The 16,313-nt window shown below is 40.7% G+C and overlaps 1 protein-coding gene across 3 annotated transcripts in view; it reads right to left on the bottom strand.

The window, feature by feature from the left end:
- The window catches only part of ARHGAP28 (Rho GTPase activating protein 28), a 92,456-nt gene extending 76,792 nt beyond the window's left edge, over window positions 1–15,664 (bottom strand). For 2 of the 3 annotated variants that reach the window (XM_007062320.4, XM_043539841.1), the window contains exon 1: window positions 15,319–15,663. In XM_007062320.4, the coding sequence (XP_007062382.2) occupies window positions 15,319–15,443 (125 nt within the window). In that variant the 5' untranslated portion in view covers window positions 15,444–15,663. Of the gene's footprint in view, window positions 1–15,318 lie in introns of all 3 variants that reach the window. The other variant, XM_043539840.1, reaches the window with a different exon arrangement.
- Between the last annotated feature and the right edge of the window lie 649 nt (window positions 15,665–16,313).

Below are 16,313 nucleotides of genomic sequence, written 5' to 3'. Positions count from 1 at the left end.
ATGGAAATCTGCTTTTTCCTTCCTGACCCTTACAGAAGAGTCCCAGTGAATTTAATACAGAATGATAAACTTTCTCTAGAATTTTTAAACCAATCTATAGTACTATACAGAAAAGACAGAATTCTCTATTAAATCAGGTAAAATCTTTGAGTGAATCCAATAAAAACCTACTTAATTTTTATAGATAATGGAATGAATAATATAAAGCATTAAACAGATTTTGTAATACATACCAAGGATAAGGAGATATTAGCAGCAATTTTAACAGAGCTAAAGTTAGGCCTTTAGGGACCAATATAGAAAGCCCTGTAAACCTGCGGCTATCCCCTTGATATCTGCGAACCCATTTTTACGGCTTGCGGTTACAAATTCTGTATCTGTGTACTGATCCAAAGCCCACTGAAGTCAATGAGAGTTTTCACATTGATTTTAATGATTTTTGGATCGGGCCTTAAATGTTGTTTGATGGCAATCAAATTTGTAATCCAAAGATTAAACTATAATCTAATCAGTTCAATAGTTAAAAGCATAGAACAAAACCACGTCTCTTCTACAAACAGAACCCGTGTGATCTGCTGATCACATGTTATGATTCTGAATAGGATTTTCCAGGTTTTGTCAACTGAAATGTTTATCTTGTGTTCAGGCTTTAGATGTTGCAGTTTTAATGTGGGAGCAGCTCATCATCAGGAATATTGCCTTAAACAATGAGGGCTGCTTTGTTTACACTTTCTAAAGAACAATTCATTACAGCAATCTTGCAAGCTTATAAAATTCTTGTCTTCAAATGAAAAGTCGAAACTGAGGGTTAAAAATTTTCATCCCTCACATCCATCTAATTATCATAAGAATATGATAGTTCTCTTCAGTGTATATAAAAGGCTATATGTTATGTATTACTTACTCTTGACGCCTACCCAGTTGCTTCTGCAATAGCTTTAGAGTATATTTCATTGAATCTATTTTTACTGGATTATGGAACAGGATTCTTGTTTTATAGGTTGCCCTACGTATTGAATATTCATGTTCTGAGATTTCAAATAAACGGGGTATCACAGCAAAACAGTGAGAAGTAAATGCTATGCCTATCATCTTCCCACAAGGGGAGTGACTATGCTAATGAGACAACGTTATGTTTGTATAAGAGTTGCTTAAGTAATATTTATATTAAGCCACTGTGAGGATGCACAGTGTAAAGCAATAATTTTCAGAAACCAGAACAGATACAGACTAAGCAGGATGCTCAAACTCATTAACAGTGTCTTCATTCCAGGAAGCCTGACAATCTAGTCTATTATATGGAAACAGCCAAATCACAAACCAATTTCCCACAAAGTAATTCAATAATATATCAGTTTTTGCAAGTGAAAATCAAGTGGCAAACATCAGCTGAAGTACGAAAACATCTTATCTATGAAGACCTCAGAAAAAGCATTCCCTGCTACCACATCTCTGTATGCAGTTATCAGTGCCTGGTGTAAACTGCTTCAATTAATTTAAAGTTCTACAAACGTAATTTTTTATAACAGCTTTCAAGCATATTTATCAAGTGTTGTTTTTACTATATCCAGTGAAGCTCTGTCATGGGATGTAGTTAGATACAGGATTTAGTGTATCTTCAAATATGTATCTTCACAGCACACCCACAAATATGTATCTTCACAGCATTTGGTTTATTGACATTAAAACAGTTGCACAGCCAGAGGTCCCATTTTGGACTGGATACATTGTGAATTCTACCCAGTGATGGGAACTCATCAGGGATAGTCTCAAAGATGATAAATGAATCTTGCCCTCCCCTGTGCTGATACAACTAGGAATGTACTTTGTCAGCCTTTGCGGCTTTAACTACAGCTGGCTGGGTTTGAGGCAGGCTCAAAAATCCAATCTGTTCTTAGTAACGCTACCGCCTCCATAGAATTACAGGCATGCTTTCAATGGGTATGCCCCTGTAACTGAAGAGTGAGGATTTGCCATCCGTATTTACAGTAGTCAATGTCTTTTTTGTTTTTTGCATAGTTGCAGCACAGTATCAACTCCATTGAATCATGTAGAAATCAAGGAGTTAAATGATAGGACAAGAATAAAGTTTATGGGCCCTCATTTTGGGATTCAGTAGAGTTACATAAGGGCTGAATTTGGCTTACAGCTTTATCTGAATGTCATTGTGCTCCTCCATTAATGATACTTAATTAGAAAATAGATTTTGTTAGACATGATGGAGGTGACCACAATTGACGTACACATACATCCTAAGGTTGTTTAAAAATCATAGAAATTTTAGGAACTATTTCTTAGGGAAATCAAAATTCTACTCTTTACATGACACAGAAAGTGCAAAAACAATCTAACCAAAAGATTATATATATTATTATAGGTATACGTATAGCCAACAGTTCTGATTCTGACCTCAGATACAACCATTGTTAATCCAGAAGAACTTCACTGGAGTCTTTCACTAGTTCAGAATCTGGCCCTCAGGTAATATTAAGGCATCGATCAACTGAGACGCTCCAAAACAAAAGAGAAAGATCAATCGCTAACATCCTGTTTTAAAAGTAATGATATAGAGGGCCACATTTCCAGTCAGCCTCCAAACTTTGCCAACAAATTTTGTAAATGCAGTCAGTCACCGGCATTAAATCCACTTTTGTGCATTCAGATCAGGGAGTTAGCTCTCTAACTGCCCAGTTTGCACAGCTAAATGAGAATGTTTTGTGCAGGTGAAATTTTGGAGACTGTGTTAGAAGGTGGATGATGATTTACCACATAAGTTCTCAAAAGTTTAAGACAAATATAATTCGGGTCCTTTTTTGAATACATAAATAATAAGTTCTCTTTTTGTTTGCAGTGTTTCCTTAATTTGCTTGTTTCTTTCCCACTCATTTCACTATGAAATAAAAATGCCACATAAAAGAATATGTAAAACTATCTTGGAGTTTTATAAAAGTTTGGTATTTCTTTATATATAGCTTTACATATACATGTAACTGTACCACTGAAAATTAGTAAAACATTACGAACAATTCAAATAGCATACTCAGGGACTTTACCTTGAGCCGATAGGCTACAAACTCAAACATGCTTTAAGTAAATTTCAAATAGCAACTAATCAACTATTTCAATATAAAATTAGAATTTTCGTAACCTCTTCATTAAGTTATAGTCCCATTTTCATCCCCAAACATTAAGATAATGTTTAGATCGATTTACTTTAAAAGTCCCTGAATATATTTTATCTGGATTCAGTTTAAAATCTGCATCCCTAAAGACTGGGTTTAAATTTCCAGTTAATAATAATAAAAGACTAAATAGTGTATTTGGCACTAGATTTACAGACATCATCCATGATTTCACACAAAATGTATAATAAATTACCATGATTATTGATCTACGGTACTAAAAAACAGCACTACATGAAAGCACACAAAGGAACATTTAATGAGCACCAGCAGGGTCTTCATGGACCAATTAATGTGAAACATGTTAGTACCCTTAAAAAAAAATCACACCCCCACAGTGCTCATTACCTCACTGTGCAGACAAGCCCTTAGTTTAAAAAAGTATCCTTTGATTGTAACTTGTTACCAAATTTTCAAGTATGAAAGCAGGACTTATATATCCAACTAACTCTGTAATCTTCTGAATAGTTTAATGAGACACCTAATTGTGTGTGCATGAGTGTGCACATGGGAATCACTGATCTCTGTTGGATGGAATCAGAACTGCTTAACTGTGTGTCAGAGGCTACATCTACACTATGAGCTAGGAGTGTGATTCCCAGCTTGTGTACACATACCTGGCCCGGCTTGATGAGAGTGAGCTGGAGTGTAAATAGTAGTGTAGCTACAGTAGCATGGGCAGTGTCAGCGTGGCTTAGACATACTGAATATGTACCTCTGAGTTTCAGGCAGGTTCATGCTTGGCATGGCTAATCCATAAAGCCGCTGCTACTGCAGCTATACTACGATTTATATCATTGAATACCTGCGAGTCTGTATACACACGCTGGGAATCACACCCCTAGCTTGTAGTGTAGACGCAGCCATAGGCTCTACCCAGCTAACAAGAAACTCTCCTTTAGCTCAAGCGATGGGAGCCTGTGCTTTTGGAACAGGGAGATTTGAGTCATCCCACTGTTGTTGTGCAACCTAGTGATAACAAACATGGAGTCTGCAGTGGACACAGATTTATTGCTATTAATAAAGTGCTTGGTATGCGATTGCACACTTTTGTATTTTTTACTGCTTTGTTTGACACTTTTTTGCCTGTTCTATATATTTCAAAATGATCTAGGAATATAGGAATCGCCATACTGAATTAGATATATGCTCCATCTAGTCCAGTATCATGTCTCTGACACTGGCAAGGGAAAAGTGAAAGAAACCTTACATTAGGCATCCATGGGATAATCTTTCCCACAAATTAGTTCAGATCCTAATTCCTAATAATAGAGATTAGCGTAAACTCTGAGGCAAGAGATTTAATATCTTTTCTAGAATTTTTGTTAGTGTGAGCTGTTCTGACGTTGGATATTCTTGTTATTCAGATGAATGTCCAAACCTATTTTGATATCTTGTGAGGTTATTGGCCCCAATGGCATCCTGTGGTAATAAGTTTACTTTCAAATTTCTTGATTGCTAAAACTATGTACACTCATTACAATACAGAGTATGACAGAATTAACTTCAGATGTGCACAGTATAGAGTGAAACAAGCTGCTTTGGCTTGTATTATCTCACTTCATCCAAGTGTGACAGAGTTAACCTCAAGCATGGCTTGCCAGGGTCCTCCTTTTAAAATTATACAGTTACAAAAATCATAGGATGTGGAGTCCATGAGGGAAAAGCTTTCTGTGATGAAACACAGCTCAGATCACAGCAATCAGCTGCAGAGTCAACCCTGTAATCTTTTACCTTATGATTAAAAATAGAGAGAGTTTTTTATTTGTGGTATTTTCAAGACACAGGACATCTTCTATTATTGAAGGAAAACTGTATAGAAGTATACATACTGTTTGTTTTTTAAAATTGCAACAATTCACCCATGTCAGCAGATGGTTTTAAGAAAGTTCCAAATGTGCTTCAAGAATCTTCAAGTTAACAATAATTTTGCTTTGTTAGCAATACAGTTGTGATCTCTGTCATGTATTCTGTGAATTGTAGAGGACCTGGGTCCAAAATGGCCAAAAGAGTCAAGTCTCAGAAAAATCTACTGAGAATGCATTCAGTTCCACTCCCCCCCCCCCCCCCGCACCCAATTTTAATAAAGATTTTCCACTACCAGTAGCATTACTTCTCTGCTTCTGGGAGATTGCCAACTTTCTAATTGCACAATATTGAACACCCTAGCCCCGCCCCTTCCCCGAGGCTCCGCCCGGGCTCATTACATTCTCCTCCCTCAGTGGCTCGCTCTCCCCCACCCTCACTCACTTTCACTGGGCTGGGGGAGGGGGTTGGAGTGCAGGAGGGTTGAGGGCTCTATTGGGGGTGCAGGCTCTGGGGTGGGGCCAGAAATGAGGGGCTCAGGGTGAGGGAGGGGGCTCCAGGCTGGGGCCAGGAGGTGGGGTGCGGGAAGGGATGAGGGCTCTGGCTGGGTGTGCAGGCTCTGGGGATGAGGGTTTGGGTGCAGGCTGGGGGGTGGGGCCGAGGGATTCAGAGTATGGGAGCGGGCTGCAGGTTGAGGCAGGGGGCTGGGGTGTGGGAGGGGGTACAGGCTTTGGGCTGGGGGTGCGGGCTCTGGGGTGGGGCCAGGGATGAGATGTTTGGGGTCCAGGAGGGGGCTCCAGACTGGGGGTGGGGCTGAGGGATTCAGAGTGTGGGAGGGGGCTGCGGGTTGGGACTGTGGATGAGGTTTGGGAGGGGGTGTGGGCTCTAGGCTGGGGCCAGGCATGAGGGGTTCAGGGTGTGGGAGGGGACTCTGGGCTGGGGCAGGGGGTTGGAGTGCAAGTGGTGAGGACTCTGGCTGGGGGTGCAGGCTCTGGGGTGCAGGCTCTGGGGTGCAGTAGGGGGCTCAGTTTGGGGGGGGGGCTCAGGGCGGGGGCTTGTTGTTGGGGCTTGGGGTTGGGGTGCAGGCTTAACTTGGGTGGCTCCCGGTCAGCAGCACAGCAGGGCTAAGACAGGCTAGTCCCTATCTGTTCTGGCACCACACTGAACCCGGAAGCCGCCAGCAGGTTCAGCTCCTAGGCAGGAGGGTGGGGGAGGCAGGAGGCTCTGCTCACTGCTCTCGCCCGCAGACGCTGCCTCCCCCAGCTCCCATTGGCCACGGTTCCTGGCCAATGGGAGTGTGGAGCTGGTGCTCGGGCTGGGGGCAGCACTATACCAGTGCCCTGTGGCCCCCTGCCTAGGAGTTGGACCTGCTGGCTGCTTCTGGGGTGCAGCGCGGTTTCAGGACAGGTAGGGACAAGCCTGCCTCTGACCCGCAGCACTGCCGACCAGATTTTTAAGAGAAGGTCCCTTTTCGACCAAGCATTCTGGTCGAAAACTAGACACCTGGCAATCCTTGCTCCTGAGCTACATCACATTTTATAACTTGGGTATTTGATAATTAAATACATAGGAGGAAAGTACTGGGAAAGGAGAAAGGCCTACTTATACATTTTTAAAATGTCCTGTTACCTAAGGCCTCATATTGGAGTCCTTGTTCAGCAAGACTTCTATTGAAGTCAGTGGGAGTTTTGGCTAAGTACTGGATAAGAACGTAGGTATTTAAGAGCAATGCTTACATAACTTTAAAAATCTGGGCCTAAGTGCCCACACCACTTTTGAAAATGCGACTTAGGCTTCTAAGTCAATTAGGCTTTTCAATGTTGAACATAGCAATGCGTAAATTCCTATGAAAATCTGGGCCTCAAGGATTTAGGGCACCATAGGAGTTAGGTACGTGGGCACTTTTAAAAATCCCACCAGGTGTTTATCCACATCTTTAGGCATCTAAATACCCTTATAAAATCTGGTCCTTATCTTCCAAGGGAACAAAACAATTCAAGGACTTGATCCTCTTGCCACTGAATTCAATGACAAAACTTCCATTGATTTCTATGGTGGAAAATCAGGGCCCACATCCCATTTTATCTTCCACTCTACCATCTGTTAAGTATTAGATCAAACAGCGGACTGGGCATTTCAAGTCGAGGTAGGACTTCATCCCTACTGAATTCATTCTGCCATTAATTTTTAAGCTAACATGAGTTAAAAATGAAATCTCAGCCTTAACTTTGAATTCCCCAGTTTTTGGAAGTTTCTGAAGAGCGATTCTGCTTTTGTCATAAAAGAAGACATAGCGGGTTATAGTTGTGTCTCTTTGCTTCTCAACATTAAAGTCATTCCAAGCATTAGAGGAGTCTCATTCCAACATCACATTATAGTTCTTTATATTTACTCTAAGGTGCTCTAAAAAAAAAAAACAACACCATACAAATAAAGGACACTAGTCTTTGTGCAACTACTGTTTCTATTAACTGCAGATTTACTCCGTACCAGTGATTCTTGTCCAGGCCTGACAGCATCCCTCTCAGTTTCTCTTAAATTCTTTTAAATTCCTTCCTGCCCTTAGGCCTTCCATCATGACCGTCATCTGTCCAGGAAAGGAAACTGGATGAAATTTCCTTCAGATCCCTTAATTGGTCAGAGAGGTTGATGTTGACTGACACGCGTACTCTATCTCCTCCCCCAGGGTTTGAGCACACTACCCTTGTGGCCTAGGTAATAGCATGGTTATTGATGCCTGCTAAATGCATAAAGAAGCAGGTCAGGAAAACATCACTCAGTGGGTCAAATTCAGACCTGGTGTAAATGAGTTCTTTCCTGTCCAAAATTCATGTGCTGACAAGACAGTGTTTTTTATTATCGTCACTAAAATGTGAAGAGTCAGGCTTTATGCCTGAATGACCCCCCTAAAGCTGTGTAGTCAGCTATACCAGTGGCCCAATGTGTTCGGTTGGGCATAAAGTCATTTAAAAACACAACTTTCCAGGAAGCCTCTTGCTTCTGTTAGGTTTGACCTGGTAAGTGACATCCATTCCATATAGATTCACGGGTCCTTTTTCCTCCTATATCTAGCAAAACTCTTCTCTGCGCCCCAAATTCTATAGACCTCAGTAAACCTAGTACTGGTCCAGCATCAACAAAAGGATTTGTGCTTGTTATGTTTGTAAAAATCAGTCATGTGCCAAGACCGATTTTCTACAGTAAGGGATTTTACAGCCAATTTATAAAGTCTCAGATAAAGTCTATATAAAAATGCCCATAGGCCTTTCGCTACAGCAATATAACTTTTCCCCCTCTCTCCCCCTCTCTCTCCCTCCCTCTCCTAAACACTGAATAAATTCCCATGCCAAGCACTGACTGGCTTTACACATATTAAAATCCTACAACCTCAAAGTGTTTGAATGTCATACATCACACAAACATGAAAATCCCCCTCAGAACAGATATGTCAGTAACCCCCCAACGACTGTTCACCCCACCTTCCTCCTTCAATAGCTAGAGAGAAAAGACAGGCTCTGTGGATGAGAGAAGAAGTGAATTCCTGAGTTGAGGAGATTCCCATCCTCTGGGGATGGGGGTATCTTTCCCTAATGTTAATGACAAGGGAGCTCAAGTTTGAGTGCTGCTTCTGACCTCAACTGTAGCAGCAGTGCATTGGGAAAGGAACTGTGTTTCAAATAATCTGGTATTAAATCACCTGGGAACTCACAGGCAACCCATGGAACGTCAGTGTTAATTGCAAATGGTATCTCTGTAGCAAACACAGTACTAGTGCAAATTCCTGTTGAGGTATATGGTCTCCTCCCTCAACAATATTCCTGAGAGCTATACGTGCCCATGGAGAGGAGAATCGATTAGGGAGGTACCCTGTTCGGGAGAGCTGTTAGCCCAAATAAAGGGAAACTTCACTTCCCACCATCAGTGGCTGCTCCCCATTTCCCAGCTACCAACTTGTCCCTCCTCTGGTTGCTCAAACTCCTGCTGTTTCTTCTCTAAGGGGCCTTGGCAGCTGTGGCAGATCTAGAAGCAGTTCCATGAGAGCTGCTGCAGCATAGTCACAAGGCGAAGAGGAAGGGAGGTAGATTGATGGGCCAGCTGCTTTGGCAGTCTTTCATACTACCTGGATCTTATATGGTTCTCATCACTATGGTATCTGAAATGCAGGATAATGGCAGCTATTCCCACTGCTACGCTAACTTCCATCAGTTTTGCTTCACTCCCCAGTTGAGAAGTCTGGCCAATCAGAGCAGAAAACTGCCAGGGTAAAAGTAACTGCTAATTCTACAAGAAGTCAGAATCCAGGACATTTGTCAATTTATCAGGCACTTGAAACAGATTGTGGAAAACAAGTGCTGCATTGGAAAAGATTGGTGCCATTGGTCTGGGACTCATTCACTTCACTGGGAATGCTCAGCACTATTTAGGATCTGGCCCTGTGTTTGTATAATTAAAATATTAATTAGATTCTGTTTCATATACTGAACCTTGCTCCAACTTTTACTAGTAATTCTTTAGCAAGTTTTTTTTTAAAGAAATAATATACTGTAATTTCATTCCTACATAATTTTCACACCTTACAGCATTCACACCGAATCATTATGAACTGTCTTGCAAAAACCAGTACAGCAGTCTTCTTGATTTCTTACTCTTTTGTTATGCTGTCTCTAAACTATGTCAGACTCAATATAAAGGTGCCTACATAGGGCTTTCAGATCTCAGCATTTTTGCAGGCAACTCCAACCATCATGTAATCAGAGATAAGTGACTTAGTTAAAAATGAATGGGGCAGCTGCCCAAATGCTCAACCAAACAAAATGATCAAAGGGACAGTGCCAGATGTTTTCCATCAGCTTTGCACATGGAGGTACCAGGGAGATCAGCAGGAGCACTACACTAAAAAGAAACCAGAGAAGCCAACTCTAGTTTCAACCATAACATGAAGAATTGACTATAAATACCACATTCCTTAGTGATAGTCCCAGAGGACATTCCGTAGTTATTTCTAAAGCCTACAGGAAAAACGTGTCTACTATTGTCTGGCTTATTTATATGCATCCTCCTGCTAAATGTTTTAATAATAGTGCATAGCAACATGCTGAAATATATATTAAAACCCATTTTAGGAAGCTGCTAGTAACTGTGAGTCAGTGGAATATGTCAAAAGCTGCTGTTTTCCTATAAAGTATGTGTTTCCCCAACCTTTGCTCATTTAACTTTAATGTTTCCCAGTTCCTAACCCTATTTCTTTTACCATTTTCGATTACTGCAGTTTTAAATTTTGATTTCATAGGCTTGGGACTTTAATTCCTGTGAAAGGCCCAGAAATCTGTTTCAAGATTTGTTCTTGAAAAAGAGACTGTTTCATGTTTTTTTTCAATTTTTGTCTTCTGAGAAAGTTTACGGTACAATGAGATAAATGTCTAAAATAGTTAAGGTTGCTTATGCTGCACCTCAGCAAAAGACGTTCTTGACATCATTTGTATACAACTCTGAAAAGTAGGGCCGCTCAGTCAGTGCTGCCAGACATCCAGCCACAGGGCCTCCACCCTCAGGACATGCACAGCCCACCAATAATAGTGTAACGCTAAGTGCTTCTGTTGTCGTGGAAAATGCACGGCTTCATATAGTTCTGTGGTGAGAAAAACTAGAGCTCCCCACCCCCATCACAACCCTGGTTTACACCCATTACAGGCTCCTCCTCCTGTTTAACAGAAACCTCCATTCACTATCTCACTAATTACCACCGGGGCCACACGCATCATTTCAGGCTACATTACCTATCCCTCATCCAAGTCACATCACATAGGAAGTTGGGGCAGAGAAGTGAGGGGGAAGAACATTGCATGAAAATTTTGTGCCACACAAAGCCCCTCCCCCCAATTTAATGGCTTTGCAGGGGCCCCCAAATCTGTTTGAACAGGTCCTGCTGAGCAAGAATCTTGGAAACTGCTGCCAAGTAACTTGAGACAACTGCATAACTTAAGTCATTTTTCAGGTTCTTTTTTGACTCTCCTGTTTAGTGCTGCCTGTCTGACAGTGGGAGGAGGAGATATGCTGAGCCTGCAGAAAATGAGAAGGATTTTTTCCCTGAAACAGTTGAAAGATCTCAGAACTTTCTTCTTGACTAAAGTGCAAACTAATCAGATTGCTTAGAGGGTGCTGCTGAACATCATTTCTCATTTCATTTTGTTCTTTTCTTGCATAGTATATTCATAAAGTCAGTAGTTATGGATTTGTCACCCAAATGCTTATTTGTTATAGGGATGTTCAATGAATGTATAACAGGGTGATTCCATCTCTAGAAACTGTTTTAAATTCATTTTACGGCGATAAACCACTTTGGTCTGATTTTGATCTCATATCCATTCATTTTAGTGGAGTTACTTCTGATTTACACTGGTGTAATTGTCAGCAGAATCAGGTCCTTCATTGGTAGCCATGCTAGCAATGAGGGAATAAACCACAGTCTAGCCATTATAGTTGAGTCTAAATACAGCAAGCTTAACCTTTAACCTGACCCAGTTAGGCCTGCTTTGAATCCGGCTCCTGCATGGATGACTGCTGGAGCGTCCCTCTTTGCATCACATATATAGCAGCTGTGCATGGGCACAATCCTTGTGCTCCTTTGAGTCCAGGGGCTGCCTCCTAGCACCCTCCTGAGTACAGGCACTGACAAATAGGACAGAGAGGATGAGGTGGAAGCAGGGCTATAACCGTACTGCTCCTTCACCTTATCCAGCATAGGCGGCTGAGCACAATGAGAAAATCTCCCTACATTACTCTCAGGAAGGGTGTTGTGAGTGCCCTCCCTCTACTGGAACTGAAACCCTGAAATCAATACATTTATCTTTGAAAACACTTTTCTAATGAGACTTCATGGAGGTTACTATTTTCACTTCCCTTTTTCCCCTTAAGAAAATCTGCATGCATTTCATGTACAGAACTTCCACTGATGTCAAAGGGAAGTTCTGCAGATGAAATAAAGGGAAGAAAGTGTGCAATTCAAATGAATGGTATGGATAGGTGAGGAGCATTTTCTTTACCTTATAGGGACCATATTCTGACATCAATTTTTTCAGTTGACTTCTGTGGGAGGTATGGCATCCAGGATCCAATCATGCAGTCCTTATTAAAGGCCTGGAGAAGGTAGGCCAAGGGCAGGAGTGGTAGTTTAGGGGAGTAAGTTCGGTTCCTCCACATTCTCTCCCTTCAGACCCATGGGTGATACAGAGCAATATGAGGCTGTATTAACTTTCACTGCTTTGCCTTCTGTGCTGTGAAACTTGTAGTTAGAAGGTGTCCTGGGGGACTGTGTTTGGGACAGGCCCTGAAAATGTCCAAACCTGGGCAGGATAAGTAGGGTTGGACAGCAACGCATCTATGTGGAGGCCTGTTTCCTCTGATGGATTGTCGAAATCTGCATCACTCTGATGAGCAGTGGGTTCAAGGCTACTTCCCTAGGGGAGCAAACCATAGCTCTCTGACTGAACAACTGTACATGCATCTGATGAAGTGAGCAGTAGCTCACAAAAGCTTATGCTCAGATAAATTTGTTAGTCTCTAAGGTGCCACAAGTACTCCTTTTCTTTTTGCGGATACAGACTAACACGGCTGCTACTCTGAAACCTGAAAAACTGAGTTACTCTGGCATAGGGGGGAATGGGACTGCCAGGGAGAACTACCATTTAAGTCAACAGGAATTTTTCATGGGGAAGGGCAGCAGGCCGAGATTATTCAACAATGCCTACTGAGGCCTGATTTACAGAGGTGCTGAGTAACGACCTCTGTAAAATCTTTAAAGTAAAATATTTGGGCCTTATTTTTCTCTCACACAAATTTTACGGTGGTGTAACTCCATTAACGTCAAAGGAATTACTCCTGATTTACACTCATGTAAAGAAGAGCAGGAACAAGCTTCTTATCTCTGTATCAAACCATTAATTTTGGACCCTTTTAGCAACTTGTTCTTTCTTTTGAAAGGCAGACATAAAGCTATAAAACTGTGCAATTATGCATTCCTTCACTCACTGCTGGGGTCATTTGGGCTGATTTTCTGATAAAAGCAACGCGTCATCTCTCCAAGGCAAGAAAAGTGCTGGATATTTTCATTTCCATTTTTATGGCAATGGAAATGAAACATCCCAATTCCCAAGATAATAGGATTTACTGCTCAATAGCCAATAAGTCAAAGGGTAGTAATTAAGGACCTTATTCTGTTCTCACTTACACCAGTGTAAATCTTGACTTACCCCACTCTTCCTTTCATTGGGTTTATACAGGTGGATAGAGGGGACTCAAGGCCTAAGCTCCTGATTATTTTTTGTTATCAAACACAAGATACGTGGTGGCCTCTGACTATGTAGATACAGTCTGTAAATACTTTTACAGATTGCTGTCCTCAGGAATCATGGAATTGGCACACTGGAGTCAGGGAAGTTAGACTGTGAATCAACAAAACCAGAAATATTCTATACTAGAGAATCTCATGCTACAGGATAGCAACCGAGTTCTCCATTTAGAAGCTGAAATGCAGTACAGAACTCTCAGAAGTTGAAGCAGGAATTAAGCTAGAGACTATTCTACCATTTGCTGAAACGTTCAGTGCATTTGCCTTCATGCCTTCTGCATTCCACAGGGCTGCATGCTGAGTTAATAAAACCTCTCTTGGAAAATGCTTTGGAAACATGGATGGAGTCCCTGACTGGCCATATGGCAGAATCTGGCTATTGCTCCCAGACAGCTGCAGGAAGTGAAAGACGAGAAATGGGAGACTGTATCAAGGTCATATATACAATTTTGGCTAATGGTAACAGCTTCCAAAATATTCAAAAGCACCAATAGCATCTTTCTTTTCAGGAACTCTAAGTGATGTATATGTGATTTGGATTCAGACACATTACCAGCTGAACTTTCAACAAGTTTTGAAACAATTAAACGTATGTGACATGATAAGAGACAACCACTTTTTCATTGCTCAGCTCACAAATCAAAATTGAGAGATTCCAATTAACTTGCTCTTTTTTAAAACAAACAACATTATCACCACTAACTGAATACCAAACCATCATTCTATGATTAGAATACCAAAACAATATGGTAAGTTTCTTTTCTTAAAATGAAATTGTGTATTTATTACTGCTGTGAGGCAACATTTAAATTGAACAAAGAAGTTATCCGCATCAGATAACTAGGGACAGTAAAAACAAAGAACAGAAGGATGCTTGAAATGTTCATCTTTTCATGTACATTTAAACTAAATGATAAATTTGAAACTGAATAGCATCTTGTAAAATTCACAATATGAAGTACTTAGCAGCATTCTTGTTCAGAACGCACAGAGCTCATTCTTAAATGAAAAATATTGATCTGTGACTCTAAACAACTCTAAACTACATCAAAATGACAATAAACGACATCCACTATTTCCTCATATTTTAGTTTTCATTTTATTCAGTTAAGCCATAAAATAACTTTGCATTTCTAATGTTAGTGTTCCCTAAACTTTTGTCTGACAATAGAAACATTCATAAATTTTAATGTTTAGAAAGTAGTGTAAATCTATACACCTATATTTAAGAGAAAGGTCAGATTTACCAAAATAAAAGCATCTCTATTGAAATTGTCAGGACTGTATTGCTATGTCAGAACTGTACACATAGGTGGACAAGTGCACAGTATGTAACTAAACAAATTAATCTGTATGAAATACCTGATTTATCGCAATACAACCTTTTAAAACAAATATTCTCATTTAGATGACATCTTTAAAGAAGTAGCCTCACTTTGTGTGCCTGCCTGCATGAGAATCAGCAACTGCAACGTCCCAAGAAAAGCAAGACGTGATCCTTATCTTTTTTTTTGGGAGGGGGGGAGGGGGAAAGCATAGGAAGTATTTTTTTAAACCAACGTGGAATCCAAAAGTGGACTGAATTTTCTGATGAATTGTCTCACCTAACACGAACCCTTCTAACTGTTCATAACATGGTAAAAGATAAACTGAGAAGAAGATAGATTTATGTATTGTTTATAAGGGAATATTTTGCTGCTAATCTTGGATAGCAAGTAAACTTGGTCTCTCTCTTGTACAAAACACTTAATAAGCACTTGCGTTTTCTATTTCTAAACGAGAACACCACAAGTGAATTGCATAAGTTCCCCACGGCAGGAAAGTAATCATAATGCATAATAATAAAGCGATGATTACATGGCAAAGTGATCTGAAAACATCAACAAACTGCCTCACATACTAGCAGGAAACATGACTGCAAAACAAAATCAGCTCAGACAAAACTTAATGGCACAGTACCCGTTATAATCCTTCGTGCTTTACCTGCTGATTGGAGAATGGCTGGAGGAAATCTCTGGCACAAAGCTCTGTTCGATTATTGGTATCCTAGATGGAGTGTAGGAGTGGTAGGCTGTCAGAACCACGCTGCCCGAGTCCTTTATCTCCATTATCCCAGGCACATGTCTTCCCTACTGTCTGGTGACAAAGACAACGACCAGCATTTACTCACTTGCTGGATCAAGTGACCCTGTCACAAAAGCAAATGCATGACCTTACACTGTAATAGCCTCTTACTACCATTTGCTGTGAGGAGAACTGTGTAAGTGAGATGGCTCTTTCTCCTGTCAGGACAGCTAAATTAGCATAAATTCAAAAACACCGCCCACAAACACAACTCTGCGGGGGAAGTATCCCTGTTTCTTAGGAAACCAGAAACCTGAGGTAATCCTACATGGCTCAGGGCAGCTGCTCTGGACAAGTTCTTCTTGGGTTATTTCTTTTTTTGTTTCTTCTCAACTAAGGGCAGACTTATTAGGATTTCTCATGCGACAGCAAGGAGCAAAATAAAATGAAATCATTCTTCAGCTAAGCAACGTGGGAATGGAGCAGTGCTTTAACAGAAAACGTGCCCTAGGAAGCAGAGGGGGAATGCAATTTATAATGCCTACATGAAAGATTCATAAACTAAATGGACTATTTGTGGCACCTTAGAGACTAACCAATTTATTTGAGCATAAGCGCAAATTGGTTAGTCTCTAAGGTGCCACAAGTACTCCTTTTCTTTTTGCGAATACAGACTAACACGGCTGTTACTCAAACCTAAATGGACTATGTGTCTGTTTAAATAACCAGGGAAGAATAAACCCGATTTATTTAGGTCAGTTAAATTCTACAAGCTGTCTGCAAAGAGTTGTCTTTACTTTCCACTGAATATGTATTAGACTTTCAACAATCTTTTTAGTAGTTGCTGGATGGATAATTAAAAGAGCAGTAGGAAAATAATAAAGATTTTTCCACAAAATTTTACAGAAAAGAGC

Source organism: Chelonia mydas, chromosome 2 (genome assembly GCF_015237465.2).
Source record: "Chelonia mydas isolate rCheMyd1 chromosome 2, rCheMyd1.pri.v2, whole genome shotgun sequence".
Taxonomy (NCBI): Eukaryota; Metazoa; Chordata; order Testudines; family Cheloniidae; genus Chelonia; species Chelonia mydas.
The sequence above is the reverse complement of the archived record's forward strand: the minus strand, read 5'-3'. Positions and strand labels throughout refer to the sequence as shown.